This window comes from Gasterosteus aculeatus, chromosome 11 (genome assembly GCF_964276395.1).
Source record: "Gasterosteus aculeatus chromosome 11, fGasAcu3.hap1.1, whole genome shotgun sequence".
NCBI lineage: Eukaryota > Metazoa > Chordata > Actinopteri > Perciformes > Gasterosteidae > Gasterosteus > Gasterosteus aculeatus.
The window spans coordinates 17,900,284-17,920,948 of NC_135699.1; the positions used below are offsets into that span (position 1 = coordinate 17,900,284).

Genomic DNA, 20,665 nt, shown 5'->3' on the forward strand with positions numbered 1-20,665 from the left:
TCCACAGTTCCAAAGTAAGCAGGAATCAACACATATTTTATTGCCTCTAAGAAAGTAAGTTTTACTAAAATACTATATTACAGGATTGTAATAAGTGATGTCATGTTAAGGCCACATCCTATATGAGGATGAGTGAAACTGACGTTCTCCAAAATCAACCAAAATGTTGTCTTTGATTTTGCTTAATGCCCTTTAAGATTCTCAGAATTGACTTCTTGACTCAACCGTGTTTTATCCGCGTTATGTCCATTGTTCTAAGCGTATTCAGTGAGATATTAATCACCTTTGTTGTCCACGTTCCCCCTTCACCACCATCGGCGTGTTGTTGACATTGGACTTCGATTGACGTTTTGGCTCAGCCAATGTAATCCTGCCTGCGTAGCAAACCACGGAAACAGCGCCCAATCATATGAGTGGATGGGCGGGGCTTGGAGTGAGAGGGCGGGAACGAGGGAGGCGGAGCAGCCCGATCTGTCAGCGGCTCAGTCGGTGTCGTAGCGCGGTACCGGAGCAGTCACAGGCGTGACTATGATTCAATGCCATGGAGGAAAATGGACAAATTACGGACTGAGATTTCCCAGTACTCCTACGGGGATTTGGACTGGACTTAAAAGGGACACAGACTTTTGACCTCTCGCAGAGATCGGGGTTTTCCGGATAAGAACGGAGCGAAGTTACGGGAATCTTTGTCATCCCGGACTAAATGAAGACAAGGGGGCCCTGACATTTACTCAGACGTCGGGGGAAGTTGAGCTACGTGCTAGCTAAATTAGCATTTAGCTTCCTGTGAGCGGTCTCTTTTTCAACTAGTGCGAAGCAGAGTTAAACCGGCCACGTGCACGTGTGCGGTGGAGCGAGTAACCCGTGACGGCGTCTTTGTTTTCTGAACAACTATCGTGTCTGATGGTCCGCTTTGACACCGTTAGCACCGGTGCTATTAGCTAAGCTAGTGTGCTAGCTTGTTGTTCCCCTGCTAACTTGCCACAGAGCGTTTCTGTTGGAGGGGAACAAAACGATATCTCAAGTAGTGGTTTCGCTGGCTTGAAAACGAGATATCTGCTCGTGCAATGCAAAGAGGCGTATAATATTCCATAAGCATGCTTATCTTGCCCACATAGACCTCCCCGTCCGGATGCAGCTCCAGTTACACTCTGATTGTTTTCTCCTTCAGATCTACGCTCATCTGTCACTTTTATGTTTTTATGGATCAAGAAGGGAATTCAGTGTGAGATTGCAGTCACACATATTTATAAGATGTCAGTCATCTAGTTAAAGTTCCCCTCACTGATCATTCTTCTTATTCTTCTGACCGTTACTGGATCAATAAGGACGATGTTCTTCTCAGAAACACATTTTTGGCTCCTAGGTTGTTTTTCAACCAGGACATCCCTGTGAGGCCCTTTTTATTCTCAGCATCACCCGGAGTTTGCAGGACTTTTAGAGCCGGCGGACGTCCATGGCCTAACGCGACCCAGCGCTCAGGTTCAAGTGATCGGACCCCGGGACCCTGGGACCCCCCCCGGGCTCCGATGGGAGACACAATGGTCAGCCAGGGCAGCCCGGTGAAGAGCTACGACTACCTGCTGAAGTTCCTGCTGGTGGGAGACAGCGACGTGGGCAAAGGAGAGATCCTGGACAGCCTGCAGGACGGGTCGGCCGAGTCCCCCTATGCCTACAGCAGTGGTGAGTCACCGCTGTCCTCTGTCCTCTGTCCTGCCGGCTGATGGGAACAGTCTTGAACATACTAGCTGTGCATGTTCTGGACGGCGTAGGACACACAATGAGCCGTGTGATGCTCATGACACAGGACTGTACTCGCATTGTGCTCGCGTGTTAAACCATCATCTGCACCACAAAATGGCCTTTATTAAACACAGAGTCTGCTGCCGCGCCTCCCGTTTCCCTAACACAACATTTCCATTCTGAAGCCGAAGCGGCGCGTCCTGGTCTGTGTGTACATGGACTCGACTGAGGTATTTGTCCCCTTCTAGAGTACAACGACAAGCTCCTTTAACTCTGTGAAGCTGATGGAGCCGTGCCCAGTCAGATGATCCCTCTCCGGGAGCTCAGATCATCTGCCCCCCCCCCCCACTATCAGATCACTGCCGGCAGGAAGCTGCTGGTTGGTTGCTTCTGCTCACGCTTCCTCACACGGTCCCATCAAAGAGAGACAGCATCTTTGAAGACCACCACAGGGTTTTGGTTTGTGTCAGCTCATTTTTTAGTAGGTAGTGACTTTTCAAATCATGTTGTTGATCATCTAAATGCTTTATTGGTCACGCAGCTCGGTGATTATTTATGGATTGATGATTCTCCTCCCGTGACCTGAGGGTTGCTTTGTTGTTGCTATACTATTTTTATCTTCCTCAAATCATTTACAACTTTAGCTGCATTTCTACAAAGGAAAGAATGAATAATGCATTTAAAAATACCACCGAAGAAAAGCCTTGTTTTAGTGAGAAATCCATCTCGCCCCCCCAACTGTATTCTGCCTATTGGAAACATGCACGTCCTGTTGTTGGGTGAAACGATGCTCAGTGTGAAGGTTTACCTCGACGCAAAGGTCTCCCAGATGCACTGAGATGATCAGGAGACTTTTTAAATGCTAAACGTCTGCTGTGAAACAGTTTGCGGCGCGCAGATGAGGACTTGTGAGGGCGAGCGAATCGTCCCTGATGGAGGTAAACAGGTCTGGTGAAGGACCTTGATGATGGGAGGAGGCCGTCACAGCATCAGTTGCTGTGGAGAACACCTCCTCCGAGATCAGGTTTCCGGAGTCGTTTTGACCATCAGCTGTCTACGAAATATCCCTGAGTCAGCAGAAGGAGTCCGTTTCACCGGAGCTTATCTACTGCATCGGGCTTCCTGTCTCCTCTGGCAGCAGGTTGAAGCCTCTTCCTGGGTCATGTGTGTTTCACTGCAGGCAGTATTATCAGTATGTAATAAAGGTCTTGATCAGTGGACGTGATGCTGCTGGTTTTAATCAACGCGTATGGAGTCGGACCTTCTAGCGAACAGAACCGGTCTGATCGGACCGCCGCAATGAATCTGAACGGGTGGATCAAAGATGTTTGATGTCATTTTGAATGATCACTAAATGGTTTGAACCATGTTGTTAAACAAAATGCCACATTAAACATGAAGTAAATATTAATATGTTATCGTAAGGAGAAAGGTATTTAAAAAATGACCTTCAGTGGATCAATATGAGCTGAAGTAACCGTCTTGATGATTGACTGAATCTCCGTGTTGGACTGTTTTGGACATTTTACCAGAAGGCCCATTCAGGACGCTCTGATGGAGATTTTTCAATCTATTAATCCTAAATCGACGAGTTCGATGATGATGAGCAGACGGATCCGTGTTTGACTCCCGGGTTTCTTTCATGTACCCCAAGAGCTCGTCGTCCCCCTGAAGACGAGCTGTGAGACCCTCAGAGGAACACGTCCTAACTGATGGGACATGGTTGCATATGGAGGACTGACAGAAGCTCTGCTATTGATCCTCCCCCCTCCGGCGGGGGAGGCTCAGCGCGGGGGGAGAGCTCGTTAATATTTCAGGAGGAGAAGAACGAGGACGGCGTGTGATTGGTCGGCTGGGTCCTCCGGCTACGATTGGCTCTCTGCTGGATGTCAGGTGGCCAGTTGGTTTGTTACGTTTCCTCGCTGCTGATTGTGGGTATTATTGATCAGACGTGTGGATACTTATAATCACAACCGTGAGCCCCCCCCCCCCCCCCCCCCCCCCCTCTGCGGGGGAAGACCTCAGGTCCCCTCCCGCCTTATTATGGTAATCAGCACCAGCAGATGCTTCTGCAGTGGATTTAATATGCAGGAGGCAGCTTGAGCTCCTCCAACCTGCTTCTCCGTGTCGGACCCAACTGAACCCCCCTGAGAGATGCTCCGTCACGGACTCATCAGTCTCCTCGTGTGCTTCCTGTTAACGTCACAATGCAGTCGGTGGTTTACGTGCTATCGATCCCCTATTGGGAAACGACCAATAGGTCCAAAGTGCTCCAGCTAGCGTGGACTCAGCAGCCCGCTGAACAAAGAGGAGCGTTATAAGCCTCTGAGAGCATCCGAAGAACAACAACCGCGTAAGCCGAGTCCCAGAATAGAAGCCTCGGTATGGAGGTCAGAGGTCAGAGACATCAGAGCAGCTATTGATTATCTGGGGTATCTGAGTGGGGCCCTGGCAGTGGGAGCGGAGCACTTGGTACAAAGTCCTGCACTCTCTGCAATTCAATTAGCTCAGCCCGAGCTCGGCACTTTCGCTCGCCGGCGGCTTCGTGCTGCCCGGAGAGTTGGACGATGTTTGTAATTCCGTTAGCCAGCAGCTGCTCCCTGCCAGGCGCTGATGCAGTCACGTAAGAGCTGGCTGGTCTAAAGCATTTCTCTCTTCATGCCCGGGTCTTAATGTTTCCTGTCCAGAGTGGTTTGTGTTCAAACATGCGCTGCGATGCTTTAAGGCTCGTAGGTCGCAGCTAAAAGCCTCCTTTTAGTTTTGTACGTGGTCAATTATGAAACAAATTGATATATCGTATACAATCAGACGGCAACCTTCAGTTCTGAGTCAAGCTAAAGCTTCCTGTGTCAAAGCTGCATTCTCTGCAGTGACCAGCAGGGGGCGACTCCTCTGCTCCCATAGACGTCTATGAGGAAATGACTCTACTTCTCTGTAGTGACCAGCAGGGGGCGACTCCTCTGCTCCCATAGACGTCTATGAGAAAATGACTCTACTTCTCTGTAGTGACCAGCAGGGGGCGACTCCTCTGCTCCCATAGACGTCTATGAGGAAATGACTCTACTTCTCTGTAGTGACCAGCAGGGGGCGACTCCTCTGCTCCCATAGACGTCTATGAGGAAATGACTCTACTTCTCTGTAGTGACCAGCAGGGGGCGACTCCTCTGCTCCCATAGACGTCTATGAGGAAATGACTCTACTTCTCTGTAGTGACCAGCAGGGGGCGACTCCTCTGCTCCCATAGACGTCTATGAGGAAATGACTCTACTTCTCTGTAGTGACCAGCAGGGGGCGACTCCTCTGCTCCCATAGACGTCTATGAGGAAATGACTCTACTTCTCTGTAGTGACCAGCAGGGGGCGACTCCTCTGCTCCCATAGACGTCTATGAGGAAATGACTCTACTTCTCTGTAGTGACCAGCAGGGGGCGACTCCTCCGCTTCCATAGACGTCTATGAGGAAATGACTCTACTTCTCTGTAGTGACCAGCAGGGGGCGACTCCTCTGCTCCCATAGACGTCTATGAGGAAATGACTCTACTTCTCTGTAGTGACCAGCAGGGGGCGACTCCTCCGCTCCCATAGACGTCTATGAGGAAATGACTCTACTTCTCTGTAGTGACCAGCAGGGGGCGACTCCTCCGCTCCCATAGACGTCTATGAGGAAATGACTCTACTCTCTGTATTTATTCCCTCTGAAATCTGTAAACATGAGTTTATGTCTCAAACTCTACTTGCAAGTAAATTATGGTCCATTTAGAGTCAAACAGACCATAAAGCAGGGGATGCTTTAGGGCGGGGCTACACAATGATTGATAGGTCTCTACCAGAAACGTTTACGCCGTCGTAGCAGGTGAAGCAGCAGGTGAAGCAGCACCACCATGAGGCTCTCACTTGTTCATTTGTGGTTGTCAGTGAACTAACTGTCAGATGGGTTGAGATGAAGGGTGGTGCAGGCGTTCATGCTCCCCCAGGATGAACCGTGATTACTTTGGCTCACATGGTCACGTGGAGACAGACCTTCCCATGAGCCCCAGCTGTGTGCGACTGCTTAACAAAATGTGCACGTAAACACCTGCTGATCATCAGCGTTGTCATGGTAGCATTTAGCTCAAAGCACCACAGGCTCATTGTTCTGTTGAGCTCATTTTATTTTAATTCATAAAAATAGCAAATTTTTATTATTAAATATAATGCCCCCCCCCCTCTGTACAGGTATCGACTACAAAACCACCACCATCCTTCTGGATGGGAGGAGAGTGAAGCTGGAGCTCTGGTAAACACACACACACACACACACACACCAACATGTGTCTGAGCTTTGGTTTAAATCACATTTCCATTCACCTTTCATCTATTATATTAAGATCAAACCTTTTATTGAGCCATTTATCAAGTGATTAATTGTGATCGATGTCCGATTAAAGAAATGAATCGACCCCTCAGGGATTTTAGAAATATTAAATCTGAATGTTTCGGCCACGAGCAGCAGAACACGACCGTCTTTCTTCTGAAATCCTTTTTGAACGTTTCCTATATTTATTGTGTAGGTTTACTTGACGTTTTGGACGTCTGCTGTCTCTAACGTGTCTTTGTGTCTCTCCAGGGACACGTCGGGTCAGGGAAGGTTCTGCACCATCTTCCGCTCGTATTCCCGCGGCGCTCAGGTGAGAAACGAAACCATCTGGTAGATTGAACCTGCGTGACCTCACGGATCTGAAGGTCCACGTCGTGGGCGTCTGGATCACACGCATGATGATGATGATGATGTTGTTGTTGTTGTTGTGGTGTTTCTTTAGGGAATCCTGCTGGTGTATGACATCACCAACCGGTGGTCGTTCGATGGAATCGACCGGTGGATCAGAGAGATCGATGAGGTGGGACCAGGAGACCAGGGGGGGTCATTGGGATCCACTCATGTTCACTACTTTTTCATTTGAGGGTCAGATAGACTTTTGACCTCCAGCTCAGATCAGCTGGTGTTCTGCGTGCTGATTGGAGCAGAGAGGATGAGCGCTGTGAGAAAGACGCTAACTCCGTCCTCCTGCTTTCCTTCCTTTTTATTTCCCAGCATGCTCCTGGCGTGCCTCGTATCCTGGTCGGGAACCGCCTCCACCTGGCCTTCAAGCGGCAGGTTCCCACGGAGCAGGCCAGGGCCTACGCCGAGAAGAACGGCATGACCTTCTTCGAGGTCAGCCCGCTCTGCAACTTCAACGTCATCGAGTCCTTCACGGAGCTGTCGCGCATCGTCCTCATGAGGCACGGCATGGAGAAGTTCTGGAAGCCCAACCGAGGTGAGCGTAGGGTCCTCTTGTCCCATAGTGGCGTCACTCAATGCCCACTTCCTGTCGCCTTTCATGTGCTTAAACCAGGACGCGGTAGCTCGCCGCTCTCTCGCATACGTAAAATGTGTCCCCAACGCTTCTAACCGAGCCCCCTCCCTGCAGTGTTCAGCCTGCAGGACCTCTGCTGCCGGGCCATCGTGTCGTGCACGCCGGTGCACCTCATCGACAAGCTGCCGCTGCCCGTCGCCATCAAGTCGCACCTCAAGTCCTTCTCTATGGCCAACGGCATGAACGCCGTCATGATGCACGGACGCTCCTACTCGCTGGCCAACCCGCAGGGCGGCTCCAAGGGGAACAGCCTGAAGCGCTCCAAGTCCATCCGCCCGCCGCAGAGCCCGCCGCAGAACTGCACCCGCAACAACTGCAAGATCGCCTAGGCAACCAGAGAGAGATGTTGCCGTGGTTACGGCTCGGCGCTATAAAGCCTGTTGGAGGTTTCTCCGCCTTCGTGTGACATTTATTTTTAACTGGTTGCCACTTGAAAAAAAAACATTTTCTTTCTGTATTTGTCAACAAACCCCATCGGGGGGGTTTGTGGGAGTCGCAGTCCGGAGACCAATCACCTCGCACACGAGAGACTCAAATCTGGCTTCATCTTTAGAACTTTTAAGTCGTGGTTTCACTGACGAATTGACTCATTTTTAAAGCTCCAGCTCAGTTTGTTCCGTTGAAAGGATTTTCAATCGTCCCCTTTTTAAAGACAAAATGCAAAACTATTTGCTGATTCATATCATTTAAAGAGGAGAATATTTGGGCGGTTTTGATTATTGATTGAAGACTCTTACTTGGAGACTTTTTTCTGATTCCAGATGATTTGATTCCAGATGATTTGATGATAAGGCCTCCCGTTGTATTAATGGAATCAGTTTGTTTGGCCATCAGGGAGCAGCAGGTGTTTGTTTAGCAGCTCAGACATCAGGTGGAGGTGTTTGGATGGAGGTCAGCGGTGAGTCGCTTTAAGCGTTTTACTTTCATTTCATCCTGAAGCAACAATACGAAACGTTCTGGTTTTTCTACTTATGAGATGTCGAGTATTTGAGGTTTCGGGCATCGGGAGATGAATCGATAGTGACAGTACTTCCCTCTAACATTCAACATTCATGCAGAGCCAACAGGAGGAACTGGTGCAGTTTGGGACTATTTTCAGCGGCAGATTTACTCTTTTCTGGGTAGTTTTTGGAAGGGAAAGCGGAAAACAAAGTTCAAAATTCATTATTCTTATTATTGTGCTCGTTTCGGTCTGTTGGGGATTCGACAATAAGGGAAATAGAAAACGCCTCCAATATGTTTAAATCAATCACAGCTGTTTGTCATCGATATAATGAAGTTGATGTGATAAGATCTCTCCCACGTGCTGCATTCATGGCCCGCGGGGAACGGCAGCTACGAGTGGACGACTTGTGAAAGTTAATTTAGCTCATTTTTGCTGAAATGTGTTCGGTCTCCAGGAAGCAGCTCTTCTTCTCCTGTGATCTGCACGCCCGCCCCCGCATGCTGTCCCATGATTCATAGCTGCTGAATAATAGATCTCTGGAGGTCTTCCTCTCGCTCGCTGTGGCTTGTCTCCTCATCTTCCTCAGCTTCTCTTGACTTTCTTTATCACACAAACAATTAGCTGCTTGTTGTTGTTGTTTTCGTTTGACTCATACGTGCACTGATCGAGTCATTGAGGGTATAAAAATGTATTATAATATAATACTTTCTATCTTTAATTGACAATTATTTTAAGTGTGCACTTTTTTTTCTGATTATTTGATTTTCATCAGACTCACAACTTGATATTTTATATAGTAACAGGATGTGACATCAGGGAATATTTACCCCCCCACTTTAACGCGCTGATGCAGAACTCACCGACCTTTAACTCGATGTGTCTCGTTTCACACAAACGATTAGTTCTTTACGTCCGTGTCTCTGTAACCGGACACAAACGTCTCCGTTAGCAACCGTCGCTTTTAGATGAGTAGAAACACACTCTGCTTCTCAAAGGAGCACAACATGAAATCTCCTCAATGAATTCCAGTGTTTTTGCAAAGAAGGAGTTTGACTTGTTGCCAAGGATCCCGCCTGCTGCTGTTGTTGTTGTTGTTGTTGTTGATAAGCTTCTCCCTCCACGTCTCCTCTTTGCTTCTCTAAGGACTTCCTCCGTGTTTGTTGACTTGTTTCTCATGAATCCAGCCTTTTTGGTGGGGGGGGGGGGGCACTCTGAGGGGGAAGTATTTGTATAAAGAAGCAGACTGTTGTGACAATAACGACACGACTCGCACAAAAAACAACACTTGTAAAACACTATTCTGGTTTTCGGCTGAAGCTGCTGTGTGTGTGTGTGTCTGCGTGTGTGTGTGTGTGCGTGTGTGTCTGCATGTGTGCGTGCGTGTGTGTGTGTGTGTGTCTGCATGTGTGCGTGCGTGTGTGTGTGTGTGTGTACTTCAAACACAAACCTGAACGTTTTTCTTTTTTCTAAATTATTGATTGTACAGTTTCAAGGATTTGAAGAGTTTCGACCTTTTTCACAATAAAACTATTGAATGTTGAAGTCAAGCTGTCGCAGTGGATTTTTTGTTTCCGGTCAGTTGAAGTGATTTGGTTTTTTAAGGAGTTTTCTTTTTGGGAACGCTGCCTCCTACTGGAGGCAAATATAGGGACATATATTTATCTTCTCCACAAATCAATATTTAAACATCAAAACGATAAAACCCATCGTTGTAAAAGTACGAATACATCAGAATAAGCGAACGATATGCATATCTGACCTCACAAAATATAATTTGCTTAGAAAAATCTTTTCGCTGAAATTCTCTTCAAAAGATGTGACGGAAGACAATGCAGGTTCGGTTCCGGCTTCTAGAACCGCGTGTCGTTCAGGCCCGCGGTGTAAGTGAGGAACACACCGTCAACGATTGAAAAATGTCCACATGTAATATTTACTCGTTTATTCATCTTCATCATCTTGTGTGAACACATTTTCAAATAAAGATATACATTTTTTACCTTTTTTCTAAATATTTTTCAACCCAAGATATTTATGGACATATTGGTATTTTAAAACATGTTTTACTTTTTTTCCATGACATCTTTAGACATCTTTTTCTCAAACATTTATTATTTTCCGACATTTTACCTTTTTACATATTTGTTCTTTTTTTCGAATTCTTTTCAACGTTTACATGTTTTGACTTTTTGAAAACATTTTTTGATATATTGTTTTGCCTTTTTTCACTTGACTTTTTTTCCCTTGAAGTTGAACGAATTTTCAGATTTCTTTCATATTTTTCAACGTGATATTTTGACCTTTTTCTCCAATTATTTTTCAGCCATCATTTTTGGACTTCTCAATGAAAATATTTTTTTACCTAATTTCGAAATGAAGTAAAGTTTAATGTATCGACGTCAGCTTCTGTTCACTTTGTTACTGCAGGTTCTTCATGGTTTCTGAGTTATCAGACTTTGAATCAAGGCCGTTACCAGCGTCACGATGTCTACTAGTTCGGAGGAGGGTTTGCTTAAAATTAATTAAAAGACACAAAACAACTACACAGAGACCCAAAACAGCTGCTAAGAGACTCACAAGGACCATGACAAGGACCAAACAATCACAAAGACACATTAAGCATTATAACCACACAAAACTACAAAGAGTAACAAAGTACTTACATAGAGACATAAAATGGACACAAATCAACCATGAAGAAAGAAAGAAAAGGAGACAAAAAACAAGAGGCAGTTTGTGGGTCTGTGGTTGTCTGGTGTCTCTGAGATGAGGAGGAAATACACTGATAATGAAGGTGTTGTTGTCACTCGAAGGAGAAACCTCATCACTGGTGACTCATCACGCGTCACATGTGACCTGTTTACTGAGACGTTTATTAATCAGCTGATGCAGCAGAAGGAAAACTGTGATCAACTGTTGTGTTTTTATATTAACGTTCCCACTGTGTGTGTGTGTGTGTGTGTGTGTGTGTGTGTGTGTGTGTGTTATCTAGCTCTCAGTAAGCTCTTGTCTACACGGATATCGATCCAATCGAGCCATAAAACGCAGCAGGATTCAGCCTGGAGCTCTCAAATGAACAGCAAGTACACTGAATATATTATTATATCTGTCATTTTCCTACAGATGTCCATAAACAAGTGTTTAAGCAACAAAATCCCCCGGAGAGGTTAAAGAAAAGATCTCTGTTTGGGTTCAAATCAACGGCATGAACGGTGATACCGCTGTTTTTACGGCGCCGTGTGTTTGTGGACGCCCTCTAACCTCCTCACATGAAGTCACCTGATCAGGCTGATGATGACGCAGATTATAAAATGACAGAACCTGTTCCGTCAGCTGCTGCGTTGAGGCTGAATTCCCTTTTCTTTCATTGTTCAGTTTAATGGACAACTCAAGCTGAAGAAGCAAAGTGAGCGGAGGAGAAGTGCTGAGTCACCGCCGAGGAACAGCTAGGATTCACATCATCGCACAAATAAGTGATTTAATAATGCATCTCACAACCAGCTGGACTGCTGAATGAGTCACGAGAGCAGGGACGCCCCCCCGACCCCCCGACCCCCCGACTCACCGGCCTCTGATGCCGGTTCCACCCACTTGGGTGAACGTGCTGTGAAGGTCGATGCCGTTTTACTCGCCGTTTCAGTGGACGTCATAAGATGGCGAGTTTAAGCTCTGTAGTAAATGTAACGTAAACCCCCCCTCCCACCCCAGGGCCTCAAACCCAGAACCCGTGTGGACCGTGAGGGCATCAAGTACTGAAGAAACACAAATGAGCGATGGCGCTTTGCCGCGACACATGGTGACGTGTTGCGTGTGATCGGGAGGCTTTTTCTAAAAATGTTACTCGCAGATTTGAGTGTTTTTTCCAGACTTTAAGTAATCGTCTTCAATAAGTAACTGAAGATCTTTTAATCCTTAAAGTCTACGTGTAAACATTTGACTTCCCCGTATGAAAGGTGCGGCTCGCTCACAGACGCCTCGTTTACGGGAAACGACCCGACTTGCGACTCGGCGGGCCGAGCTCTTCTGTTTCTGTTTCCACGCCGAGGAAACGAAACTGCAGGAGAACGAGGAAAAGGGGAGCGGTGATCCACAACAAGAACACTCCCACAATCTGACACCTGCAGGAAACGAAGGCCCTGAAGGCCTGAACCCAGAGCTGCTGGTTGGCGGGACAGAACCCGCCGTGGTGGCCACGCCCACATGAGTACACGCCGTAAACAAAAGTTATAACACGCCGCACAAGGGAAACAAAAGTGAAAGAAGAACCACGGTTTCCTCCCCAGGTGCTTAAATAAAGCGGAGGGACCTCCAGCCTTCACTCCTGGAGGGACGCAGAGAGAGACAGAGGTATGTGGACCCTTTAGGCATGTTTGTGTTTGTGCTAAGCTAGGCTAACCACTAACCCCTCAGCTCTCTGGGTCCATTGCTGTGTTGCTGATGTTTTTTCTGCGCTTCCCCCTCAGACACCCGGACACCGACATGTCGTACCAGTGGGCTGAAGATGACTTTGTTCTGCCCCAGGGGCTAATTCCACTGGGCCACGATGCTCCAGGTGATCACAGGAGCTACATCATGTACCACGGCACCACCAGGACAGCGGCTCAATCCATCCTGAAACACGGTTTCCGTCGGTCCGTAGAGGGTGACCTCATGCTCGGCCCCGGCGTCTACCTCAGCAGAGACCTGGACAAAGCCAGCCGCTACCCCATTCGTCACCCAGAGGGTGACAAGGTCGTCATCAGGGTTAGTGTAAACGTGGGGAAAGTGATCGCCATCAACCGCCAAGGCCACCCCCGTCAGAAGAACTGGCACGACTTCCGGTTCGGAGAGGTGTTCGACACGGCCTGGGTGCCCCCCAACTGTGGAATGGTGAAGAGCGGTTTGGAGGAGGATTGTGTCTGGGATCCCAATCGAATCCAGATCCTTCAAACCATCGCCCCAAAACCAGTGCCAGCCGCTGGTGGGCGGGGCTACATGTGAGCTCTACGACATGTCAACCATTTATTTGTTCAGATGTATTTTTATATATTTGGAGAAAAAGTAAATGTCATTGAAACCTGAAAAATAAACGGTTGTTGTTGAGTCTGAGTGGCTGTTGTTTTTTCTGCTCTTCCCCCTCAGACACCTGGACACCAACATGTCGTACCAGTGGGCTGAAGATGACTTTGATCTGCCCTACGGGGTAATTCCACTGGGCCTCAATGCTCCAGGTGATCACAGGAGCTACATCATGTACCACGGCACCACCAGGGCAGCGGCTCAATCCATCCTGAAACACGGTTTCCGTCAGTCCCTGGGGGACAAACTCATGCTCGGCCCCGGCGTCTACCTCAGCAGAGACCTGCAGAAAGCCAGCCGCTACCCCATTGGTCACCTAGAGGGTGACAAGGTCGTCATCAGGGTTAGTGTAAACGTGGGGAAAGTGATCGCCATCAACCGCCAAGGCCACCCCCGTCAGAAGAACTGGCACGACTCCCGGTTCGGAGAGGTGTTCGACACGGCCTGGGTGCCCCCCAACTGTGGAATGGTGAGGAGCGGTTTGGAGGAGGATTGTGTCTGGGATCCCAATCGAATCAAGATCCTTAAAACCATCGCCCCAAAACCAGTGCCAGCCGCTAGTGGGCGGGGCTACATGTGAGCTCTACGACATGTCAACCATTTATTTGTTCAGATGTATTTTTATATATTTGTAGAAAAAGTAAATGTCATTGAAACCTGAAAAATAAACGGTTGTTGTTGAGTCTGAGTGGCTGTTGTTTTGTTGAAGACTGAGGTGTGCAGACAAGTGTGTGGATCCAATTGCACGACTCAGAGACACAAGAAGGTGCAGTTAACCAACTTTACTGTCGGATGGCAGTAATAACCCGACAGGAGGCAGGCAGGTGCAGAGTTCGTAAAAGTTCCGGTCCAAGGTCGGTACACGGGCAGGCAGTCGATCACAAGGTAAGGTATCCGGCAGGGAAAAGGCAGAGACGTAACTGGTTAACCAGGCAGGGGTCGTAACAGGGAGGCTATCGGGAATGAATGCTGAACGCTAGGAACATGGAGTATCAAAGACGAACTGGCAACAGAGGACAGGAACCCACAGACTAAATACACCGGGTGATGAGGACCAGGTGCAAACAATCAGGGAGGAGCTGAAATCACCCAGGTGGAACCCACACACATTACATTACATTACATTACATTACATGTCATTTAGCTGACGCTTTTATCCAAAGCGACGTACAATAAGTGCATTCAACCATAGGGTACAAACTCAGGAGAACAAGAAACAAGAAAGTAAAATTCCTCAAATAAGCCAATTTACAATTTGCTATAGATGAGTGACGTTACAAGTACAATTTAAGTGCTACAATTTGTTAGTCTTTAGTCGAGGTAGAGTCTGAAGAGGTGTGTCTTTAGTTTGCGGCGGAAGATGTGAAGGCTCTCTGCGGTCCTGGTGTCTTCAGAGAGCTTGTTCCACCATTTCGGCGCAAGGACAGCGAAGAGTCGTGATCTAGTCGAGTGTTTTGCTCTCAGTGAGGGAGGGACGAGTAGTTTTGCAGATGCAGAGCGGAGAGTGCGGGTCGGGATGTCGGGTTTGACCAGGTCAAACCGTCGGGGGTTAATTGAGCGAATGACAGCGCCAAGAGACTTTGTGTAAAGCGAAAACAGGAGGGGACCCAGCACGGAACCCTGAGGAACTCCAGTAGTAAGAGGACAAGGTTCCGACACAGATCCTCGCCAGGTTACCCGGTAGGTGCGACCATCGAGGTAGGACGAGAGAAGGGAGAGAGCAGAGCCTGTGACACCAAGTTACTGAAGGGAGGAAATAAGGATCTGGTGGTTGACCGTGTCAAATGCAGCAGAGAGGTCCAGAAGGATGAGGACAGAGGAGAGAGAGGCGGCTCTAGCAGTGTGGAGTTGCTCAGAGACAGCAAGGAGAGCAGTCTCTGTGGAGTGGCCAGATAACAGAGCGTTGTTGATGAGACAGGTGAGGAACGGAAGAAGGTCAGGTTCGATAGATTGTAGAAGATGTGATGGAATGGGGTCAAGAGGGCAGGTGGTCGGACGGGCAGAGGTTACTAGGGTAAGAATTTGGTTAGGAGACAGGGGGGTGAAAGAGGAAAGTGAGGGCGAAAGAGGTGAGGTCGGTGGGACGCGAGAAGTAGGAGGTGGGTTTGAGAAGGAGGAGCGTATGTCAGCTATTTTCTTGGTGAAGTAGTTGACAAAGTCTCCCGGAAGAAGGGGGGAGGGGGGAGGAGGGGTAGGGGGTTCGAGGAGATTGGAGAAGATCGAGAAGAGTTTTTTGGGGTTAGAGAATGAGGATTCGATTTTGGATTGGTAGAAAGATCTTTTGGCAGCAGAGATAGAGGCAGAGAACGAGGAGAGGAGAGATCGAAATGAGGGGGGAGGAGTCTGAAACGAGAGGAGAGGTGAGTAAACAATAACAACACATACCCAAAGAATACATTATAAATATCCAGCCAACTTAACTTAATACTCAGGGCTGGACATAACAAGGAGAAGCAGCAGCGTGCACAGCTGCTGCGTTCAAAGACTCCTTTCAGAGTCCCTCAGAGGAAAGTTCAACATGTTGCAGTGTAAGAAGTAGTCCAGCACACATAAACACAACACGGTGCTTCTGCACGTCCACTAGAACCCGTCCGCCTATAAGGCCCTAAGGGGCCCTCCTGGAGTCACAAGGACACGCTGAGTGGGCGTAAATTAATTGTATATTAATTGTATAACATTTTTATCAGTATTAATAAAGTGTATATGAATAGTTCTATAATTTGTATTTTAATCAATTAATGCTTATCAATAATATATTATTATTATTATGATGAATTTCATCATTTTGTATCATTGTTTTTTATTATTATAGTATAGTATTATTATTATAGTTTGTATCATTTGTATTATTAGAGCCATTCTGATTTAAAACATGATTATTATATTTTTATCATTATTATCGTGTATCCTGATCGTTGAGATGCACTCATTGTAAGTCGGCTAAATGTAATGAACAATTACTAATTATCATTACTATGAAGATTATTTTGTCATTATATTTATAATAATTGGAAGGATTGTTTCCTCGTGTCGTTCTCATTCATATGATTATTGTTGTGTGAGCTGTTGAGATGATGATCGGCCGCATGAGGGCCTCCGGTTCCTCTCTCCGAACCTCCGAACCTCTCTCCTCATTCCAAGCCTTTGCCAAGTCCCCTCCTCCCTCCTCCCCTCCTCCCTCCTCCCTTCCTCCCTCCTCCCTTCCTCCCTCCCCCGTGCGCCCGCCAGTAGCGCCTCTCAGGCCGCGTCGGGGAGCACTCACACCCCGCTGTCGGCGTTTAGCGGATGGGGCTCTCAGCTTGAGCCGCCGGAGGAGGAGGAGGAGGAGGAGGAGGAGGAGGAGGAAGAGGAGGAGGAGGAAAGATGACCGGTAACCCGTGCGCCCGCAGGCCGGCCCGGCGCTCCAGGTCCGCGCTGCTGATCGCCGCCCTGGCCGTCCTGCTGGTGCAGACCCTCATCGTGTGGAACTTCAGCAGCCTGGACTCCGCCGGCGGGGACGGAGGCGCCAGGAGCCGGGAGAAGCGAGAGGAGGACCGGGCGGGGGGGCTCCGCAAAGCCGACGGGCGGCCGCAGAAGAGGGGCGACCCGCGCCACCGGCTGCAGACGGTAAGAGCCGCGGCGGGGGGCTTTTCATGCGCGCTCACACCCGCGTTCCCTCCGCCCGGCGGGGGGGGCGGGGGGCAGCCCGCGTGCAGCGGCCGGGGAGATGCTGCCCAGCGGCTGCTCGGTAGGCCGAACTCCCTCTGCGGGTCACATCCAGACCTCAGGCAGCATCTAGACAAGCGGAACAACGTGCAGCCGGAATCAATGTGGCGACACAACATCCACGTTTGCTGCCACGAAGTCCCGATTTATTGATGAGTGCGTGCCGAATAAAAGCGTGACGCACGTTCTGCTCCAGAATCACTTGGTCGGGTTTCTCAGTCACGTGTCAGCGTGGTTTCAAATGAAGCGCACTTACTTGCGTGTTTCACTGCCGGAGTTCGGTTTGTCGTTTGCTCTGTGGAGTCGTGAATACGGTGAACACGTTTTCATAAAGGTCTTCATCTGAAACCTTCACGGCTGCTCCGGGTTCCAGCACAGAATGTGTGACCTTAGACGTGAGTCCGGTTCTACAGCGGTGATTTAGGGCTTAATTAGAAGTCCTCCTCGTGCAGATGTAGAGGAGCCCTTCAGGTACCGTCGGAAACATGTAAACTATGTTTAGGGCTTTTTTTAAATTCATGGTTGTTCTTCCCCGCTGATATTTTTAAAAGTGGCAATTTAAACATTATGTGGTTTGTAAAGTTAAAAGCTGAGTCGTTCAGTGTCTATATCACGTGTGTGTGTGTGTGTGTGTGTGTGTGTGTGTGTGTGTGTGTGTGTGTGTGTGTGCGTGTGTGTGTGTGTGTGTGTGTCTTTAATCACTGTACAGTTTAAGATCTGGGGGAGATTCCAGTGTTTTATGTTCAGAAAATAATGTTGTGTGTGTTGCTTCACCTGCTGGGATCCAGGTGTTCTCATGTTGTCAAGACATGAAAGTACAGATTGTGTGTGTTGTCTGTGTGTTTGTGTGTCTGTGTGTTTGTGTGGTTTTGTGAGGGTGTGTGTGACAGAGAGAGTCGGGTTGTATTGCAGGGATCCATTTTACGTCCTTTCATTACAGTTAACCGGATGGCCTGTGATCTTGTGTGTGTGTGTGTGTGTGTGTGTGCGTGTGTGTGTGTGTGTGGTATGTTCTGACAGTTATTGCCGTAGAGACACATGCCAGCACTCTTTATAGGACATTGGGAGGTGAAGGGAGACGGGGGGTAAAGCAGGTGAGCAGGTTGTGTGTGTGTGTGTGTGTGTGCGTGTGTGTGTGTGTCTGTGAAGCACACTGTGTACTGACTGTTGATTTCGAGTTGAGTGTGTTTACTGCAGTCGTGATTGGCGCCACAGTCGCACAACTCTCACATTCATCACACCTTGGAGCGGACGCACACGCACACACACGCACACACACACGCACGCACACACACACACGCACGCACACACACAGTGCCACATGTCAGCGCTGATCCACATCCTACACAGTAAAATCGCCAGTGTTAATACAACACTTAAAGAGTCAATTTTAACACTACCTCAGTGAACATATGGTCCCTATCTACAGAGTGTTAAATGTACACTGAACACAGAGTTAAATTTCCAGAGTCAATTTTACTCTGGTAAGAGTTAAAATTTTACACTAGGTGCAGTGTAGTGTAATAATATTAACTCTAAGAAGTGTCAATCAAGTTTTACACTATGTAAGAAGTAACACCCATAGTGTTATTCACATGTAACACTAAAGAGTTATAAAAGAAATAACCTTTCCAGTGTTAAACCTACTTTACACTATGTTGATTATGAAATCACTCCAAAGAGTGTTGATTTTTAACCAACTCCTACCAGTGTTGCATATCTATGTAGGGGGAAAAACACACAGACAATTGTATCCATACTGTAATACATATTTATTCCAAGTAAACATGAAATATTGCCATCAAAAGTAAACCTAAAACATGTAAAGCTCACATCTTATCACAGTGGCAAAGATCTTGGTTGGTGCTGGATGACAGGAATGTTTTGATCAACATGATGGTATCTGCAAAGACAGCAAACTGAAATCAACATTATGATCTACAACCCCATACAAGCTGACAACCTGAAAATACCCTATTTCAGCTTTAAAAATCACAAACACAACTACATTTTCGGTCAAGTACATCAACTTATTACTTACCACCAGAGCACCACAGTACATTAAAGAACAACCTGAAAGAAAAAAGGAAAATATACATATTAAGTAACTACGTAACTACGTAGACCCCTCCGCCGTAGCCTGACGTGCACCTCCGAAAAAATCTAACTGCGAGTCGAGTTGACGTGGGCCGCAAGTGCTGTGATTGGTCCGCTCAGAACGTAATTTGCGGCAGTTGCTGACATTCGAAAGTATCGAAAGTGCATTTGCTCGTCCAGGTCCCTCAGTGGGTGAACCAGTGTTGTAAATTCACGTCTTCTCCGTAGCCTGCGCTTCAATATGAGCTTCGGCTCACCAAGGATTCGGCACCCGCAGAAACACACAGCCACACCCGCCGCCGCCGAAACGTGGAAGCATAAATTAAGCTTACAGCAGCTACAGCCATAGACATAAAGAATAGACATCGACCGCTGCTGCCTAGTGGTGCTGACGAGCCGCGGGGCCGCCAGCTTGGACCGGTCACCCGCTCCTCTCAGTGCCAGCTGGCGCAACGAAGTGTCAGCGCGTCACTCGCTGAATACAAAAGCGGATGTTCACGGCATTTTGTAGGCATGACACCGAAAACATGATTCGGCGTATTTTAATATTCATAGTAGGCGTAACAGTAATAATATTCTGGTATATAATATAATAAAAACTATTTGTTTGCGCCTCAGCAGCCAGTGCAGCGTCTACTCTTTATATGTCTATGGCTACAGCAGCAGCTAACGTGAACCGAGCCTCTCGGAGCCGCGGCTCCGTTCACGTTAACTGGGTCGACTCGGTGCATTCCGCCGTCTGCCGGTGAACTAGCGGGTCCTATGAGCACGTCCGCACGTCCGCGACATGTCCCGCTATGCTCGACCAAATTGTGACGTGACGCTAAAGCGATTTGCTCCGGCTCAAATAGAAATAATAAATATGACTGCTTCAACGAATTTTTGTCGTCATTTTACTGAAATAAATGTGCAAGCATGACACATAACACACCAGGACAGCTCGTCCTCGCTGACATTAACGTTACCTCGTGTCGTTTTTGTTCAGTTTGGTGTTGTGAGGTCAGACATGTGGCTGCTACATTTAAGCTAACCGCCGACCCGATATCACGTTAGCCATTTGAAATTCGGTATTTGAAGACACGTACCCAACATTGACTAGTGTGGTGAATGAATACGTCCCTTTATTCTTATACAGATTCTACTAGAATGAAGAAAAACAACGGGAATAGTTTATAGTAGAAAGACTTGCCACAGTATTTCGATGCGAGGAAGATGGCGATGCCAGAATCCACATTCTCAGTTTGACCGGGAAAGTTGGTGGGCGGGGCTCTCCAGAGTATTTTTTGTGATACTCTGGAAGGCATCTTGCTCTAATCAGTGTTGAATCAGGGCCTGAGAGAGTCAATAACACTGACAGAGTAAAACCTCTGTTAACTCCGATTATTTTCACCAACACTGGAAGTTTTCTGGTTCAATTTTACTCTGTCCATTGTTGGAAGAACTCCGGAAGAATTAAAATAGTTTGACACTGCCTTTTTGACACTGGCAAATTTACTGTGTAACAGGCAGGTCAGATCGGATTAGATGGATCAGGCTTTTCCCACAGGATTCATGCTTTTTAATCTAGTTTAGATTGTTGGATAATCTCTAAATACTGTGTGTGTGTGTGTGTGTGTGTGTGTGTGTGTGTGTGTGTGTGTGTGTGCGTGTGTGTGTGTGCGTGACAGACTCGTGGCTGTGAGGCTTGTTAAATGATCTCATCTTTGGCTCATCAGCCTCCATCAGTC

General features: G+C 47.7%; 3 protein-coding genes and 1 long non-coding RNA gene across 4 annotated transcripts in view; 3 read left to right on the top strand and 1 right to left on the bottom strand.

The window, feature by feature from the left end:
- Positions 1-16: 16 nt before the first annotated feature.
- On the top strand, positions 17-9,623 carry rab40c (RAB40c, member RAS oncogene family). Its single transcript, XM_040191063.2, has 6 exons — positions 17-1,683; positions 5,958-6,018; positions 6,349-6,409; positions 6,542-6,619; positions 6,814-7,036; positions 7,190-9,623. The coding sequence occupies exons 1-6, from the start codon at positions 1,530-1,532 to the stop codon at positions 7,462-7,464; spliced, it is 852 nt and encodes a 283-aa protein (XP_040046997.1). The 5' UTR covers positions 17-1,529; the 3' UTR covers positions 7,465-9,623.
- A 2,571-nt stretch (positions 9,624-12,194) lies between these two features.
- Positions 12,195-13,818, top strand: LOC144384570 (uncharacterized). Its single transcript, XM_078084205.1, has 3 exons — positions 12,195-12,425; positions 12,542-13,054; positions 13,200-13,818. The coding sequence occupies exons 2-3, from the start codon at positions 12,558-12,560 to the stop codon at positions 13,714-13,716; spliced, it is 1,014 nt and encodes a 337-aa protein (XP_077940331.1). The 5' UTR covers positions 12,195-12,425; positions 12,542-12,557; the 3' UTR covers positions 13,717-13,818.
- A 2,562-nt stretch (positions 13,819-16,380) lies between these two features.
- The window catches only part of LOC120827685 (xylosyltransferase 1), a 24,276-nt gene continuing 19,991 nt past the window's right edge, over positions 16,381-20,665 (top strand). The window contains exon 1 of the mRNA XM_040190764.2: positions 16,381-16,742. Coding sequence (XP_040046698.2) covers positions 16,500-16,742 — 243 coding nt within the window. The 5' untranslated portion in view covers positions 16,381-16,499. The remainder of the gene's footprint in view (positions 16,743-20,665) is intronic.
- Positions 18,595-20,181, bottom strand: LOC144384571 (uncharacterized). The gene is made up of 2 exons (XR_013451365.1): positions 18,883-20,181; positions 18,595-18,744 (listed from the first exon to the last, which is right to left on the bottom strand). It is a non-coding gene; the product is annotated as an uncharacterized LOC144384571 (long non-coding RNA).